This window comes from Ailuropoda melanoleuca, chromosome 7 (genome assembly GCF_002007445.2).
Source record: "Ailuropoda melanoleuca isolate Jingjing chromosome 7, ASM200744v2, whole genome shotgun sequence".
Taxonomy (NCBI): domain Eukaryota; kingdom Metazoa; phylum Chordata; class Mammalia; order Carnivora; family Ursidae; genus Ailuropoda; species Ailuropoda melanoleuca.
In genome coordinates this window covers 58212651-58228194 of record NC_048224.1, presented here as the reverse complement: position 1 = coordinate 58228194, position 15544 = coordinate 58212651, and the positions used below count along the sequence as shown (strand labels likewise).

Here is a 15544-nt window from a genome sequence, read left to right as displayed (position 1 = left end):
TGCCTTGTGCATGCGCTAGCAGTGTGCAAGACGAGTGTGCGTGGTTAACGCATCCATTGTATCACAAACCTCTCCACTTGAAAGTGGCCAAGAGAGTCCTTTGTCAGCAGAGAGCCTGGACTTGTTTCTTAGCCAAGTTTGCCTTTTTTTGGAAAGGGGAAGGAGTCATGTAAACAGTGTGCTTATTTTTACTGAGCAGATGGTCCTTTTCACTTTCTGAAATCGTGTAGGTGAGTGATTTTAAGCATTTTCAGCTTTGGAAGGGCTTTTTCGCCCAGCCGAGACCATTTGCAGAGCCCGGATATGAAGAGGACACTTATCGTGTGCTGGTTGCAGTGGCCTCGAGGGGCCCTCGCCGCCCAGAGTCCCCGCCAGCGCCTGGGGCTCTGAGGAGGGCCGTGTGCTATGGAGGCAGAGCCTGGCCCCGCCGCACTCTGGTCTCCGCCCTGGACTCCCAGTCCGAGGAGAGCAGGGCAGCGAATGTGGGAAGGCCCCGGGAAGCGAACTGAGGAAAGGCTGGGAGTCACAGGAGTGCGAGTTTGGGCGGGGGGCTGCTGCGGGTGGGATTCAGCCTGAGCAGTTGTAGGGTTTGTAAAGTTTTTGTTTCCTGTGGAAGTGACATGTACTCGTTTTAAGAAGGGCAGACAGATGTAGCGAGGAGAAAGACTCTCCTGGGCCCGCACCCTCCAGGATGGCTGCTGGTAGCTGGCCTCCCCTCGGAGCCGTTTGGGTGTTTAAATACGTGTCTTCCCTCGACCGTATCTCTCCGTGCAGGTGGTGGGAGTGCCGTGCAGCTGCTGTTGCGCTGCTGTGCGTCCTGTGGGAGGGTTTTTCGGGCATCTGTGCCGTCCGTGCCCAGACCCCCGCAGGTGGTGGGCACTCTGCCAGGCACCCCGGTGGGCGTTGCTTGTAACTCGCATGTCGCAGCCAGGGGTGCAGTGAGCACCTTCGTTGGACAGCTTTACCCCCCCGTGACCGTTTCCGCGGGTGAACTTGAGGACATCATCGTGTGAAGGAGGCACACGGCTTTCCAGCCCATCTGTCTGGGAGCTACGAGCCTCACAGCACGCCCTCCACTGGCTACCCCGTCCCCGCCCTTCCTCCCACCTGAGTCTGGCCCCCACGTTCTGCTGGGGTTCCTCTTGCGTTAGCTTCCTCGCTGAAAGGGCCCTCCTGTCTGTCTCATCCTGCAGCCCTTGCTGTAGCCGCTTGGCCTGCGGATTTTCCTTGTACTCACCCTGATTCCTGCTTCGCTGCTTTTACATGAGCTCATCTGTTTGCCAGGTGTCCTCCCCTCCCCCGCAGCTCTGCAGAGAGCTTGGAGTGACTGTCATCTGAGTGCGGACTTGGCATCCCCCTTAGGGTCTGACTTGTTGCCTTATTCGTGTCTTCGTAGTGCTTACGTTTACAGTGGGGATGTACAGGGCGGCCGTGTTGTTTCGCACCTGCGCATTGGTGGGATGGAGAAGCCAAGCTGCATCGGCCAGCGGGGCGGTCCAGATGTTGTTGGGAGCAAGGCAAAGCACGGTTGGCACGGTAGCCCATGGGGCCCCATGTCGGCTCGTTAGTGTCTCGTGCAGTGGGCCGCGATAGACTATTTTGCAAATCCGAAGAAAGGGAAGAACGAGGTTGGACAGATGGCAGCGCATTAGAAAGACCGTTACCTTGAGGGGCTGACGAGCAGGTGGTCACGGTTAAGTAGCTGGCCTGCGAGCGCATCCTGCCAAAACCACCAGTAGGCATAGAAGGACAACAGAAGAGCCCATTGAGCGTCTCATGGAGAGCTTGTGGGGCCCAGCGGTTCGGCACAGAGGCTGCCAGCTGTGTGCCGCGGGGCAGCCCCTTTAGTGCTGGGAGCCCGGATCCAGATGCCGTGAGTGCGAGGTGCAGTGTGTGAGCTCGGCCTTCGACGGGCAGTGCGACGGAAGGGGGAGTGACGCGTGTCGTGGGTGCCTTCAGCACCAGTCACGTGTTGGGGCGGTACCGTAGAGCCTCTGGGTTCAGTAAAGCCAAGTTCATCCCACCTGTTACCTTCCTGCCGCGGCTACTAGAGAGCGTAAAATCGTCCTTGTGGCCAGCGGGGCCCCGAGAGTCTAGATCCCGGCTTCTCCACGTCTCGCAGCCCCGTGTCGCCCGCGTCCACGGAGAATGTGGCAGTGGTGTGACTCGGGGACCTGGTGCTCAGTGCAGTGAGCTCGCAGGTGCCCCTGGGCGCGTGACTCGGCCCCTGCGGATGTCCAGCAGTGTCGGAGACAGCCTGGCTGTTGTGGCCACATGCTGCCAGCATCTGGTCGGTCAGGCAGGGTGCAGCCCCGCGGGCAGCCCCACGGCCAGGGGGTCCGGCCTTTGGGGTGGTGGCGCCGGAGTGGAGGCCCACTGACCAACAGGCGGCCCCGGCCCTACCCCCACCCCCGGTGCCACCCGGTCGCACGTGGAAAACGTGTCATGGGTAGCAGGGAGCGAGACGGCTTCAGAAAGGTGCTAGTTGTTACAAAAAGGCTTATCCTGGATAAAGTCTGCCCAGGACTCAAAAATGGTAGAAGTTGGCGATAGACTCAATCTGCCATCGTGGCTCCTTTACTCCCACTGGGATTCCACTGGGAAAGCAGGAAAGAAACACAAAGATGGTTTAGTCGTGAGACTGGGGCTTGTCGGGCTGTGGAGGTGTGCTTGGCCACGGGGCTGAGGGGGCAGGGCATTCGGGTGACAGAGGTGCCGGGAGCAGAGGCTGGTCGCACCCTGGGGACCGGCACATGGGGAGTCACCCTCTACCTGAGGTGCAGGGTTCGGAGTGGCCTGGGTGCCTGAGATGCCCGGTCCTCGTGGCGGGCGGGGGGCTGTGCCCGAGCGCGTTCTTCAGTGGTTACCCATCAAGTGAGTTTTTCTCTGCCGGTTTTTCTCTGTTCAGTGTGAGGTCAGGGGAGGTGGTTTTCAGCCGGGTCCTGGTCAGGCTGCCTCGACGGCAGCGACCGACGCATGCACGCGGGCATGCCCTGCTCCCCAGGCCCGGCCTCTTCTTGCTCAGGCTTGGTCGCGTTTGTTTCTTTTCAAGGATACATCTTATAGTAAGCGATTCAGCTTCTCAAGATGTGTCCGGGGTTGGTTTTCCTTCTAAGTTCAGTCATCCATCGTGAAACAAGGCCTGTTGCTCGAGACACCTGGTAAAAATCACTTTACTTGTGTCACTTGAGTGTCTCTCAGCGTCGGCAGGAAATCCGTCGAATTTGAAGCGCGTTACTTCAGTGATCAGCAAGACGGCGAGTGTTTAGGGAGGGCACTCGCGAGTAGGGGGGCCACTCAGATAGGACGCAGTCTGTGTTGACCACTTGGAAGTAAGTGTCTTTTTTCCCTTCACTTCGTTCTCAGGTTCATTTTAACCGGGATGGATCCTTGATAGTGTCAAGTAGCTACGACGGTCTCTGGTAAGTGGAGAAATTTACTGCATTTGCTCAGCACGTGTTATTTAAGGGTAGTATTCTGGCCTCCGGGGGCCAGCGGTGAGAATGGGGCAGGTGGAAGTCTGTCCCCGAGAGGGGCTTCTGCCATCGTGGGCTGCGGCGGACAGACTGACGCAGGGCTGGAGGGAGAGCTGCTGGTACGGGGAGACCGGGGAGGCGCTCCTGCTCCAGACTCCGCTCCTTGTGGGCGCTGGAGTGTGCCCTTGACCAGCTCATGGGCATGGGGGGGCGCGTGGGCTCAGGACCAGCCTCACGTCCCGTGGAGGATGCAGCGTGGAAATCCCAGGACGGAGGAGGTGAGGAGGAAGGGGGGACGTGGTTTCATGTGGAACGTTGTTTAGCCTGAACGAATAATGCTTGTACGGCTCAGAGTTTGTAACGTGAGTGTTGAGGATTCTGTCGGAGGCATGAGAGAAAGTGTAGAAGTAAATGTCAGTCTGAGTCGGCAGATGCCCTGATGGGGGCACGCGGGCATGGAGCGCCAGGCTGGGCCTGCAGGGTGCAGGGGACAGCCTCCTGCCCGTCCTGCATGGTCGCTGGGAGGAGGCCGGTAGGCAGCGGCCGCTGGCTGCATGATGACCCGTGAAGAGCTTTCCAATTACAAGGGAGAATGAAAGCATGGCTAGAAATTAGACTATATTTAGCAAAAAGGAAACAAGAAAGAGGAAGTGGGGTAACAAATCATCCAGTAAAAATGCCATGGAAGGAGGGAACGCGCCATGCTGGGCGTCCCGGTGGCCGCTGGACCCCCTCGCTGCAGGCTGTCAAGGTTGCGCAAGAAACCTTTCTGACTCTTGTTTTCAAGAAACGGTTAAGGGGCGCCTGGGTGGCACAGCGGTTAAGCGTCTGCCTTCGGCTCAGGGCATGATCCCGGCGTTATGGGATCGAGCCCCACATCGGGCTCCTCTGCTGTGAGCCTGCTTCTTCCTCTCCCACTCCCCCTGCTTGTGTTCCCTCTCTCGCTGGCTGTCTCTATCTCTGTCAAATAAATAAATAAAATCTTTAAAAAAAAAAAAAAGAAAAAAGAAACGGTTAAAACGGATGGTAAAGGTTTGAAACTGAAGGGTGGGTGAACGGTGTCAGGCACAAAGCACAGAGCAGCGTCAGTGTCACCGGGACTTACAGATGGAGTGTCCCCCCGACGAGAGAGAGACAGAGCGAGCCGCGCATGGCGGGAAAGGCCTGTGATGCCAGCTGCAGAGCCGCCCGGGGCGCACGCAGGGCCTGGGGCCGCAAGGACCGTGAGGCAGGATGCACAGCCTCTGGATGTCCACAGGAGAGCGTCCGGGGCCTGCTGGACCTGAGCGACAGCGGGGGTGTGGATTTGCTGCGTCTACAGCATACGCGGTGTCCCGTGAGCCTGGAACAGTCTCGGGGTTGCCTGTGGACGGGCTCTGAAAGCTTTCTAGAGAGGAGGGAGAAGTAAAGGAAAAATTAAAAATCTGTCTCAGTGAGGCCATCCTGGTAGGAAGAGCAGCCCCAGTACGGAGCCAGGGGAGATAAGCAGGGTGCAGGCATGCCACACTCGGGAGGGGAAGGGAGAATGGGGCACATGCCGGGAGCTCCCGGTTGCTCAGTTGGCCAAGGAAGGTCTTCCCATGGTTGGGGGCCTGTGAGCTCCCGCTGGAGCTGGGCTGGGTCCCAGACTTGGAAGCCTGGGAAGCTGTTCCGACCACAGAACAAGGTGGGGGCCCCTGATCTGAAGCACCGATGGGGCCAGCGTGACCCTTCTCCCCAGCTCCGTAGGGAGTCTGGGAAGAAAGCCACGGAGGATGCTTCACTTGAGAATCGCGATGTCAGAATTCCAAGGGAACGTTCGCAAGCTGAGTCCAGCAGTGCCTCGAAAAATAGTAGTCCCCGACCATGTGGGTTTCTCGAACAGTGAAGGGGTTGTAATAGCGTGATCAACTTCAGGAAGTGTGTAGTCTGACGAATTGTGTCAACAAAGGCAGACCTCCCCGATGGGTCACTGGTAGCGGCCAGGCAGGCACCTGCAAGGACCCGGCAGCCACCCGCAGTGGAGACTAGCAAAGGAGACTGTTCACTAGAAGCTCTGTGACGTTTATAACATGCAGTAACGCTAAACCCGCTTCTAGTTAAATCAGGAGCAAACCAGGCCTGTCTGCCCCTTATTCATGGTGTTTGGAGCTGCTAGTTAATGGGATAGAGCTTTCTCTCTTCGTGGAGGGTCTGTTTGTTTCTCGAATTAGGAGCCAGGCACTCGGCACTTGACCAGCGCCGACTCCAGCCTCACAGCGGCCCTGTCCCTGGCTCCCTGTCCCCACTCGGCAGGAGGGGAGCAGAGGCAGGCTGAACACTTGCCTGTTGTCCGCCCAGCGTGCATGGGTGGGTGGGTGGCAGCCGGGATCTGTGCCACACTGCGGGCTCCGGTGCCCCGGCTCGGAACCTCTGGGCCCGCCGCTGTCAAGCCGTGACCGAGGGGGAGGGGGAGGTTTTGGAAACAGCCTTCCTCGGTACTGGCGTTGGCAGTTCACCGATGTTCAGGAGCAGCGGCAGAGATGTGAGGGAACTTAGGGTACGTCTAAGGGAAGAGGGGGACCGTGTGTAGAAGCTGACGAAGTGTAGCTAAGGGGACAGAAGCAGCGAGCTGGGGGATGGGGACGGGGTGTGTGCACGTCCCCTGGTGTGGACCCGTGCCCCTGGCCTGGCAGACTGGGCAGTTCCACGGAGAGCCCCCCCCCCTCATGGCCTTTCTGCAGCGAGAGGAAGTGGACTCAGGACCTGCAGGGAATGTAGTAGCTGGTGCCGGGAGGGTGAAGAGAACCCAGGGGGGGGGTGCTGCTGTTGGCTGGACAGCGACCCCGAGGCTCGGTCACTGTAGCACCCAGCCCTGACGTGTGTCTGCCACAGGACACGACACAGCACCTGCTGCCGGGGGGGGGGGCGTCCCTCCCAGAAGAGGGGCCTGATGGGGCTGGTCGTAGGTGCAGGCTGGCCACCCCCGCCCCTGTCGGTCAGGGAGTTAGCAGCACGGAAGCGTCCCCGCAGCCAGTGATGCGGGATACTGTCCCAGGCCAGGGTGTCCCCCGGGGGGGGTGGGGAAAGTGGGAGAGGACGTTAGGAAAGTGAAGTGTTACCCTGTGAGCCAGTGCCCCTGCTGCTGGGCATCTGTGCCGCTGAGGGACAGGCGCTAACGTGTGCACGTCTGTTGCTGAAGATGTGTTTGCGTGGACGGGAGTCACAGACACGCTGGGACTGGCACGTCCGTTCTGGGGCAGCAGCTCCTTGAATACGTTCTCTTGCTTCTGAACTGGAGGGACGTCCAGAAAATCCCATACGGTACTCTCATTCTGTGGGAAGAAAGTCCCGAGCAGCCGCAGACTTGGAATGTTTGTGCCAGAAAACAGGTTGGACTCCTGGTGCCCTCCGCTGTGGCCTCTGTTCCCCTCGTGACTGTGCCTCCTGTGGCAGAGCAAGTGACAACACGCGGGGCAGCGTGAACGTGGCGTGTGCGCCGTCTGTGTGGTGCCCGTTCTGGTCCCAGGTGTGAGGGGAGTCGCGGAAGGACGATGAGGTGGAACAGTGTAGAAAATTAAAGTACCACTTAGTGTGCGTTAGTCTCAAAATCGGCGTTTGCTTGGGAGCCGGAACACCGTGGGCCGCGCCTCCTGACTCGCTTTGTAAAACCCGCTGCTGTTTTGCGTTGCAGTCGGATCTGGGACACCGCCTCCGGCCAGTGCTTGAAGACGCTGATTGGTGAGTGCTGCTGGGGTGGGCTTTCCAGCGGGGCGTCCCTCCCAGTGGTGGTCGCTGTTCCCCGTCCTCCATTGTGTGTGTTCTGGGAAGCCCCCTCTCCTCCATCCTGGCAGCTCCTTCCTCCTGACCTCCAGCACCATGACGTACCCTCTCCAGGCTGGGCCCCCTGCTGTCTGCTGTCAGCCCTTGCTCGGGACTGCCTGGCCGTGTCCTCCGAAAACCCCGTGAGCCCCTCAGACCCTCTGCCTGCACTTGGCAGACCCTTGGTGGGGACTATCCTCGGATCATTCCTTGAGCAGACGTGATTGAGCCCCGGCCCTGAAGTGCGTGCACCCTGTCTATTGGTGTCACAGACGAGCTCAGGGGCCAGGCACTGGGGTCTCTGCAGACGGCAGGTGTATGTGTGACCAGAGGGTGGTTGCTGGGCCCGTGCAGGGCCCTGAGCCCCTGAAGGCGATGGGGGGCCAGCCCTGGGAGGGTTTTGAGAAGGTGGGCCACCTCGGGTCAGCCTGGAGGGTCCCTGCGGTTTTAGGTTCAAGTGTGAAATAGGGCAGGTGATCGAATTCTGTGCTGAGGGCGAGAACTGGATGGTGGGCCGGGGGAGGGGGCTGGCCTCTGACCCGCCCGGGAGGTGCCGCCTCTGAAGCCCCGCACCTGACATAACACAGATTTATCCCCACATCCTGGACGCTGGCCTCCGAGATCCAGGTGTGGGCAGGCCCGGTTTCTTCTGCGGCCTCTCCTCGACCTTCCTGCCGTGTCTTCACGTGGTTGTCCTGTGTGTGTGTGTACGCCCCGGCATCCAGTTTTTCTCTTGTACAGACGCTGGTCAGATTGGAGTAGGGTCGGTCCCCTGTACCTGCCGCGTTTTAACCAAGTCACCCCTTGCGAGGCCCCGTTCCCACATAGAGCCCCACTGTCTGAGATGCTGGGGTTAGGGCTCTGCTGTGAGAAGTTTGGGAGGGACGTGGTTCAGCCCATGACGGCAGCCTTTGTGCGGTTTTTGCTTTATGAGTCTGCCCTTCTGATGATGTGGCCCCATGCTGTGTCCACAGCGTCCGGCCCTAGAGGCCTGGCACAGCCACCTCGACCTGGCGGGAAAGTGCCATTGTTTGCGCCACTGCAGCTGCCTGGTGCTCTCCGTGTGTTACGCGTCGTTGTTCACACACGTGATCCTCACGGCCGCCCCACCCCACAGCCGGGCCGGGAGCGGAGGCCTGGAGATGTTCATGAACTAAGTCAAGGCTGGCAGCAAGCAGGTCCAGCACCAGGGCTGGAGCCCCGCAGCGTCTGCCAGGAGGAAGGGGCGGTGCGTAGCCCCATCCCCAGCCCGTTGCTAGTCAGGTCTAGGGGATTAGAACTTTTCGGACCCAGCGACGCTTTGGTCCCAGAGCTTGAGTCAGAAACACCGGTGCTACCTTGCCTTGTCTGAATCAGGGCCTGCCTTCCCGGTGTGGCCCCTGTGCCCTGAGGAGGGCCCTCCGGCCTCACGCCTTCTCATGTGCCTTTGCAGTGTCTGGGACGTGTCGGAGGGAGCAGCGGCCCCCGGCGTGCGGTGGCCAGGTCCCTCGAGGTGGTAATGCGGCTTGCCGCTCCCCCCGCTCCGGCACCAGGGTGCACGGCCCCGGTTCTGTCTTTCTCACCTGGGGGGAAACGCGCTCTCCCGATGTGAGGGTCACAGGGCTGTCACGCGGCTGCAAGTGCTGGCCTTGCCCTGGGCAGCCCCTGACGGTGGCCCTTACTCGAATTCCTGGGCCGCCCGGGTGAGCTTTCAGACCCGAGTGTAGCAGCGAGGATGTGGGTATCTTGCCAGCAGGGCTGTTGCTGGAGGGAATTTGTAGCCCTTTTGCTCTGATCAGGTGGCAGAAAATATCTGAGATGATTCACCCGAGTCCTTTTTTCCTTGGCGGTGATACTCTCAGTCCGGCGGGGCATTTGCAGACTGCTTCACGGAGGAACATAACTCTGGGTCCTCTTACAAACGCCATGTTGGCGGAAGGCCAGGCACCCCGAGTTTGATTGGCCACCGGCCCTTTGCTCCTAAAGCCCTTGTGGCAGACGGGGTGGTTGGGCCCCCGCTAGGGACCCGAGAAACATCGAGGAGAACCAGCCGTTGTGACCGGCGCCGGGGATGGGCGAAGGGAGGTGTGCTGGGCTTCTCGGGGACCTGTTCTAGGTGGTGGTGTGGGCACCGGTGGCAGCGTCCCCACTCGGATGGCCCTGTATGGTGATGGGGGGGCTATTCTCCTTTCCTCCTGTGGGCACGGGCCCGGCGCCCCTCCCGTCATCCTGTCTCCGCTTTTCCCATGCAGATGATGACAACCCCCCGGTGTCTTTTGTGAAGTTCTCCCCAAACGGCAAGTACATCCTGGCCGCGACCTTGGACAAGTAAGTGCCACCACCTCCCGTGGGGCGGGCCGGGGACATCTGTCTCCTGCCAGTGTTACCCTCGTAAAGATGGGAGACGGTTAAGCCCAGTACGTGGCCCACGCTTCTGGTGGGCGTAGGGTTCCGGAATGCCGACGCGGCGCCGGCGCCTTTGCTGGGAGCCGGGTCTCCGGGCTGAAGAGGGATTCGGGCTCCAGGTTTCTCTGTGGTGTCCCTGTGGCCGGGGCAGCGCCTCCTTCAGGCCCCTGTCTGCAGGACTTAGGGCCCGGCGCCTCTGAGCAGTCTCTGGCTCTGCCGGCGAGCACCTGGGTCTCACCCCTGCCAACTCCGGCGCAGGTGGGGCGGCCCTCCAGGGACCCGCGCCGGCCCCCAAGCTCGCCGGAGGGCCACGCCGTTGGCGCTTGTCCTCAGCACCCTTGGGAAGGGCGAATTCCTGCCCAGGGGGGAGGGGGGATTGTTTGTCACCACTGAAATCTGTTCTGGACATTTCCGGAACCTCCCCACCTCCCTCTTGTAGCGGGAATGAGCCACTGACTGATTCCGGGAGCACCCAGCAGCCTCTGCTTAGTGGCAGGAACGTGGGGGGTGCGCACACTGTGCTTTCGGGTGCCGTCAGACAGGCATGGGCCCATTGCCGGGCGCCCGTGCTTGCAGAGGGTGAGGGGACAGGCTCGTGGTGACGGCAGGGACTCCTGGGAACGCAGGTGACTCACCCCCCGCCTCTGCCTTCCAGCACGCTGAAGCTCTGGGACTACAGCAAAGGGAAGGTGAGTGTTGGCAGCAGGCTCGCTGGGCTGGGCGGTGCCGAGGGCCTGGGCTGTGGGTTTGCTGGTGGCAGAGCTGAGCCAGGGTCTGGAGCCAGAGGGGCTCACAGAGGCCGTCTACATGGGGTTGGCGTGGTGCACGTTTGTCATGCTCAGGATTGCAGATCGCTGGGCTGCAAGGGAAATCCTCAGTCACGTGGCTTGGCGCTGTGGGTTCTCACAGTGCTCTCAGGGCTCAGGGTTGTCGGCCGTGGAATGCCCGCACTCCAGACGTCGGGGATTGTCCACAGTGAGGGGCAGTTGTGACTCGATGGGCGTACTGACGCTCTTGCCTTTGCAGTGCCTGAAGACGTACACCGGCCACAAGAATGAGAAATACTGCATTTTTGCCAATTTCTCAGTCACTGGCGGGAAGGTAAGTTTTCTCCCAGATGAGGAGCTTGTCGCCTTCCCAGCTGTCCCTCCTGAGAGGTGGCCCCATCACAGGCTGGCCTGTGTGCCTGCGGGCGTTCCTCTGTGCCCACAGAACGAAGTACCAGTGACTGGGACGGACGGCCTCTCCCTCGTGGAGGCAGAGGGTTCAGGGTGCGGGGCGCAGCGTTGTCTCTGAGGGCTCTGCTGCCCAGCCCGGGCCCCACTCATGCGCTCGCCCAGGTGGGACGGGACTCGAGTGGGTTGACCCTGAGAGAGTGGGGACTCGAGAAAACGTTTTAGGTCCCGGAGGGCTCTGACGGCGGAGCGTGGCCTTGCGTTTCTGTGTGGGCAGGGGCAGCGGGGGCAGAGCCGGGAGGGTGAGTGCCGCCCTGGGGCGGGCGTGGACGTGCGGGGAGAGGGACTCCTGCGCATAAGCCAGCTCTGACCTGGGTTTTTCTTGCTCGTCTTCCTGTTCCTAGTGGATCGTGTCTGGTTCCGAGGACAACCTGGTATACATCTGGAACCTGCAGACCAAGGAGATCGTACAGAAATTACAGGGCCACACAGGTGAGTGCGGGGATCTGTGCCGGCCGCACACCTGCGTCTACGTGGCGACGGTGTGCATCGCCATGCTGCCTGCTTCTCGTGTTCTTCCTTGGCCTCTGGTGGCCAGCAGGGGACACCCCCCCTCCCCCCGTTTCGGAGCGGCTGGCGTGTGGCTTTGAGCTCCCATCTGGCCACAGCTGGGTCCAGCCTCAACTTCTCTTCGTGGCCATCTTCCTGGCTGCCCGGCCTCAAAGTCCATGCAGGCCCCGTGTGTGGTTGTGGCTTGTGTGTGTGTCCCCCGTCGAGATGAGCGTGGGGCAGGGGACATCCACTGTGGTCTAGAGGCTCTGGTTCCTCTCGGGACTCTGACCCGCTTTCTCCCCAGGGGCCTTGCACCTCCGCACTCTGAGGGGCTGCCGTGCTGGCCCCTCTGCCCCTGGAGGCCCCCCTCTCCCCGCCTACACTTGGTGGAGAGCGATTGTGAGATCCTTCAAGGGTTCTCCTCTCATGCCTTAAAGCCATCTGCACCTGCTGGGGACACGGCCTAGACCTGCAGGTCAGCTGCCACTTTGTGTGGTCTGCCCACATGGCTTAGCTCCTAGGGAGCAGCCCCGTGCCTCAGTTGCTTCTGGCCCACGCACTGCTGCATGGGCGGGACACTTAGCCCCTTTGCAGGTGCTCGGGAGGTGGGAAGGTTCTGGGGTGTAGCCCCAGGTGCCAGCCCATGGGCTCTCACATCCCTGCTGGAGCTGGGGGGCTTCCTGATGGAGGCAAAGCCTGCCCTGCAGGGTGTGCTTGGGCCCAGCGGCAGTGCCTGGGGGGTAGCGGGGGCATGGGCTCTGGCCCCGGTGAGCGCGGGCACGTTGTCCACGCAGCGAGACCGGTGCCCCTCTGTACCTGCTGGGGCCACTCTGCCGGCCCGCGAGCTCGTGCTGCCGACGTCGGGCCGACCCTGGTGCCCATGGAGTCCGCAGCGTCATGCCGCCTGCCACCTTCCCACCCGCGTGGCTGCCTGCTGTGCTCCTGCTGCATGTCCCTGGCGTGGGCGACACAGTGCAGGGCTGTGAGCGTCGGGGGTCGGTGGCGGGGGCCCTGGGGGTGGTGGGAGCACAGCCCTGGGGTGGCAGACATCGGCTCCGGTCTCTGTTTCAGACGTCGTGATCTCGACGGCCTGCCACCCGACAGAGAACATCATCGCGTCGGCCGCGCTGGAGAACGACAAGACCATCAAGCTCTGGAAGAGTGACTGCTAGGCGCTGTGGGCGCCGCGGGGGGACCGTCAGGAAGGTGGCCGGGTGGCGGGAGCGCGGTGTCTGGAAGGCGCCCCTCGGTCTGGGCCTGGGGGTCGGGAGGGGCCTGGAGTCAGCCGCCTCTGAGGACGACGGGCTGTGTCTACCACCAGAAAGTTGAAAAGTTGCTGGTGACATTTCTTGCCAATCTCTCATTGTCTGAGGAAGTTTCTAGTCTGTATTGTGTTCAAATGGAGTCAAAAATTTTTAATTTTTTATTACAGAAGGGTGAAGTTCAATTTATCATGAGTTGTGTTTTTTTCCAGTCAGTGTTCTGTATCTTTGGTATCTAATTACCCAGTGCAGGCGGGGTGAGCCGCCGTGGCCAGTCCTGCCCGGCCCCCATGGCCGGCCCCCTCGTCTGTGCAGCCATGCTCTAGTGACACGGTCCGCGGTCACCAGTTCCTGCTGTAGTTGTGTCCAGTGTGTTTCGAAGTCTTTCTGGAAAATGCAGAACACTGTAAGATTTCCGTGTAAAAACCCTTTGTGTGGGAGTTCGTGGTCCCTGCGCGGACAGTGTGGCGTCGCGCTCGTAGCTCCCTGCGTCTCCCCCCATCCCCAGCACGCGCGGCTGCGAGCTGTGACACAAGGTAGGGGTCTGTGCGACTGCCGTGCCGGCCTTCTCCCGCCGAGCCTGTACGCGCTCGGCCCTTCGATGAAAAGTCTCCGAGGTGGCGGGAAGTTGAGGATACCCGCGGGAAGGACTGGGCTCCCCTGTGGTTTGGGAGTGCGTTAAGGGGGGCCGGGAAAAATGGGGGCAAGTGTAGCTGGAGAGGAGCCGGCCTCCCGGCTGCGTCCTGTCGAGCGCTGCAGCGGCCAGGGCTGGGCTGCGGGAGGCCCCGGTCGGCAGGCCTGGGCTCAGGCTGGGCTTCGGTCCCTGCTGCCCACCTGGGGACCCGCAGGCTCGCTGGGGGTCTTGGGGCCGGCACTGGGAGCCGCCGGCTCCGGCGGGCCTGCTGGTGTGCTTGGGAACCTCCAGCCCTGCGGTTGCCAGCCTGGGGCGGGGGGGAAAGCAGGGGTGGTGCTGGGATTCCCAGGCCGGGGGACCCACCCCATGTCCAACCCCCCCTTCGCCAGCCCCGAGTCCTGGGAAGGGGGCTAGAGGGCTACCCTCAACGGTCTCCCAGGGCCCCCTCCAGTGGCCACTGTTGGTCGGGTGACGCCGACCATTCTAGTAGAAGGCATTCCGTTTCCCTGGCCTCTCCTGGAGGAGGACAGCGCATGGGCTGTCGGTGCTAGGGGATCGCTGCAGTGACATGCGGTCAGCTCGGGGGGCTCGGGGGGGGGGTCTGCTTTGCCACATGTTTTGATAGGAAGTGCGAAGGTGTCACAGCTCACCCCGGGGTGCAGAGGGGCGTGGACGCGGAGCGCTGTGCCCTTGGACATAGTTTATTTTTTCTACGTTTGAATTCTCTGTTGTAGATTTGTGTAAAAATACATTCTCTTTTAAAAATAAAAATTTTCATGTCTTGTAATTTTGTCCCGTAAGACTTTTCACCTTTCTCAATGTGCGGTAGTTTTCGGGGTGGGGGCTGGTAGCTCAGCGGCTCTTTTGCTGCTCGGGCGCACGCTGTGGCGGAAAGCTTGGAGTTTAGTAAAAAATACGTTACTATGAAAGTTCCTGTTTGTGTTAATGATTGACAGTGTAAAACAAATAGGCAAGGATCATAAACCGCCTGCATTCCTGCTACCACTAACATTTTGGGGGAGTATCTTCTAGTATATCCATTAAAAATAATAAACTGCTGTGGACCATTTCAAGCATATATAAACCTAGAATCTTGCAGGCTTTATCAGTCAACTTTTTTTTAAGATTTTTTTTTTTTTAAGATTTATTTAGAGAAAGAGCGAGCATGCCCACAGGCAGAGGGAGAGGGAATCCCAGGCAGATGCCCCACTGAGCACAGAGCCCGACGTGGGGCTTGATCCCACTACCCCGAGATCATGACCTGAGCCGAAACGAGCTGGCTGTTCAACCAACCGAGCCACCCAGGTGCCCCTGAAAGACTTCTAAGTAAGGTCTACATCCACCCTGGGGCTCGAACGTTCCCAGAGACAGAGCAGCACACGGCGTTCTCCCCACTTTGTGTCCAGAGCACAAGTTGCTGTAAGCTCCACCCTGTAGGACTCAAGGACCCAGGAAGGGGTTTGTCACATTGAATAAAACCAGCGTGAGCCACAAACCCACGGTTAAAAATGCAGGCGGCACCCTCCACCTCGCGTTCACTATGAAAAAGCAGGGGGACCTGGTCAGCCTCCAGCCCCCGCCCAGCTTACAGGGAACCCGGGTCAGAGGTTGGTCCGCACCCCTTCATACAACTTGCAAACCCAGACCTGGGAGCCAACGGGACAAACGGGAGTTTCGAGTCGTGGTAAGAAACATATTAAATGAGGGGGCCCGGAGATTCTAGAGCTCAACCGACCTGGTTCACACCGACCCGCCGCGGAGCACAGGTGTGTGCACGTGTGATCGCGCACGGTGTGCATAAATGAACATGGGTGTGTGCACTCGTGCATGTGACCATGGGAGTGTGCTGTAAGTGTATGAACACATGTGCACACGTGCACACATACACGAAGGTATGACAACAACTGCGGAAATCTGGGCATCAGATAACTTGACTAAAGAATTTGAGCTGTGACAGTGGCTCAGGGCCAAAGCTTTGGAAAATTCTCTTGTAGAGACCATGTGTATTCACTGCTTCAATCATGAAGCGTCTGGGATTTCTACTAAACCAAACAGGACGGACACATGAGACGAGATGTGTTAACAGTCGAAGCTGAGGGGTCGGTAAGAGCGTGTGGCTCTCAAGCTCAGGGTTGGGAGTTCGAGCCCCAGGGTGGATGTAGACCTTACTTAGAAGTCTTTCAGGGGCACCTGGGTGGCTCGGTTGGTTGAACAGCCAGCTCGTTTCGGCTCAGGTCATGATCTTGGGGTAGTGGGATCAAGCCCCACGTCGGGACACCG

At 60.2% G+C, this 15544-nt stretch overlaps 1 protein-coding gene across 2 annotated transcripts in view; it reads left to right on the top strand.

The window, feature by feature from the left end:
- Positions 1–14051, top strand: part of WDR5 (WD repeat domain 5) — a 24609-nt gene extending 10558 nt beyond the window's left edge. For both annotated transcript variants that reach the window (XM_019801234.2, XM_019801233.2), the window contains exons 8-14: positions 3367–3422; positions 7129–7175; positions 9488–9563; positions 10297–10330; positions 10668–10742; positions 11221–11308; positions 12440–14051. In XM_019801234.2, the coding sequence (XP_019656793.1) occupies positions 3367–3422; positions 7129–7175; positions 9488–9563; positions 10297–10330; positions 10668–10742; positions 11221–11308; positions 12440–12540 (477 nt within the window). In that variant the 3' untranslated portion in view covers positions 12541–14051. The remainder of the gene's footprint in view (positions 1–3366; positions 3423–7128; positions 7176–9487; positions 9564–10296; positions 10331–10667; positions 10743–11220; positions 11309–12439) is intronic.
- Positions 14052–15544: the final 1493 nt, after the last annotated feature.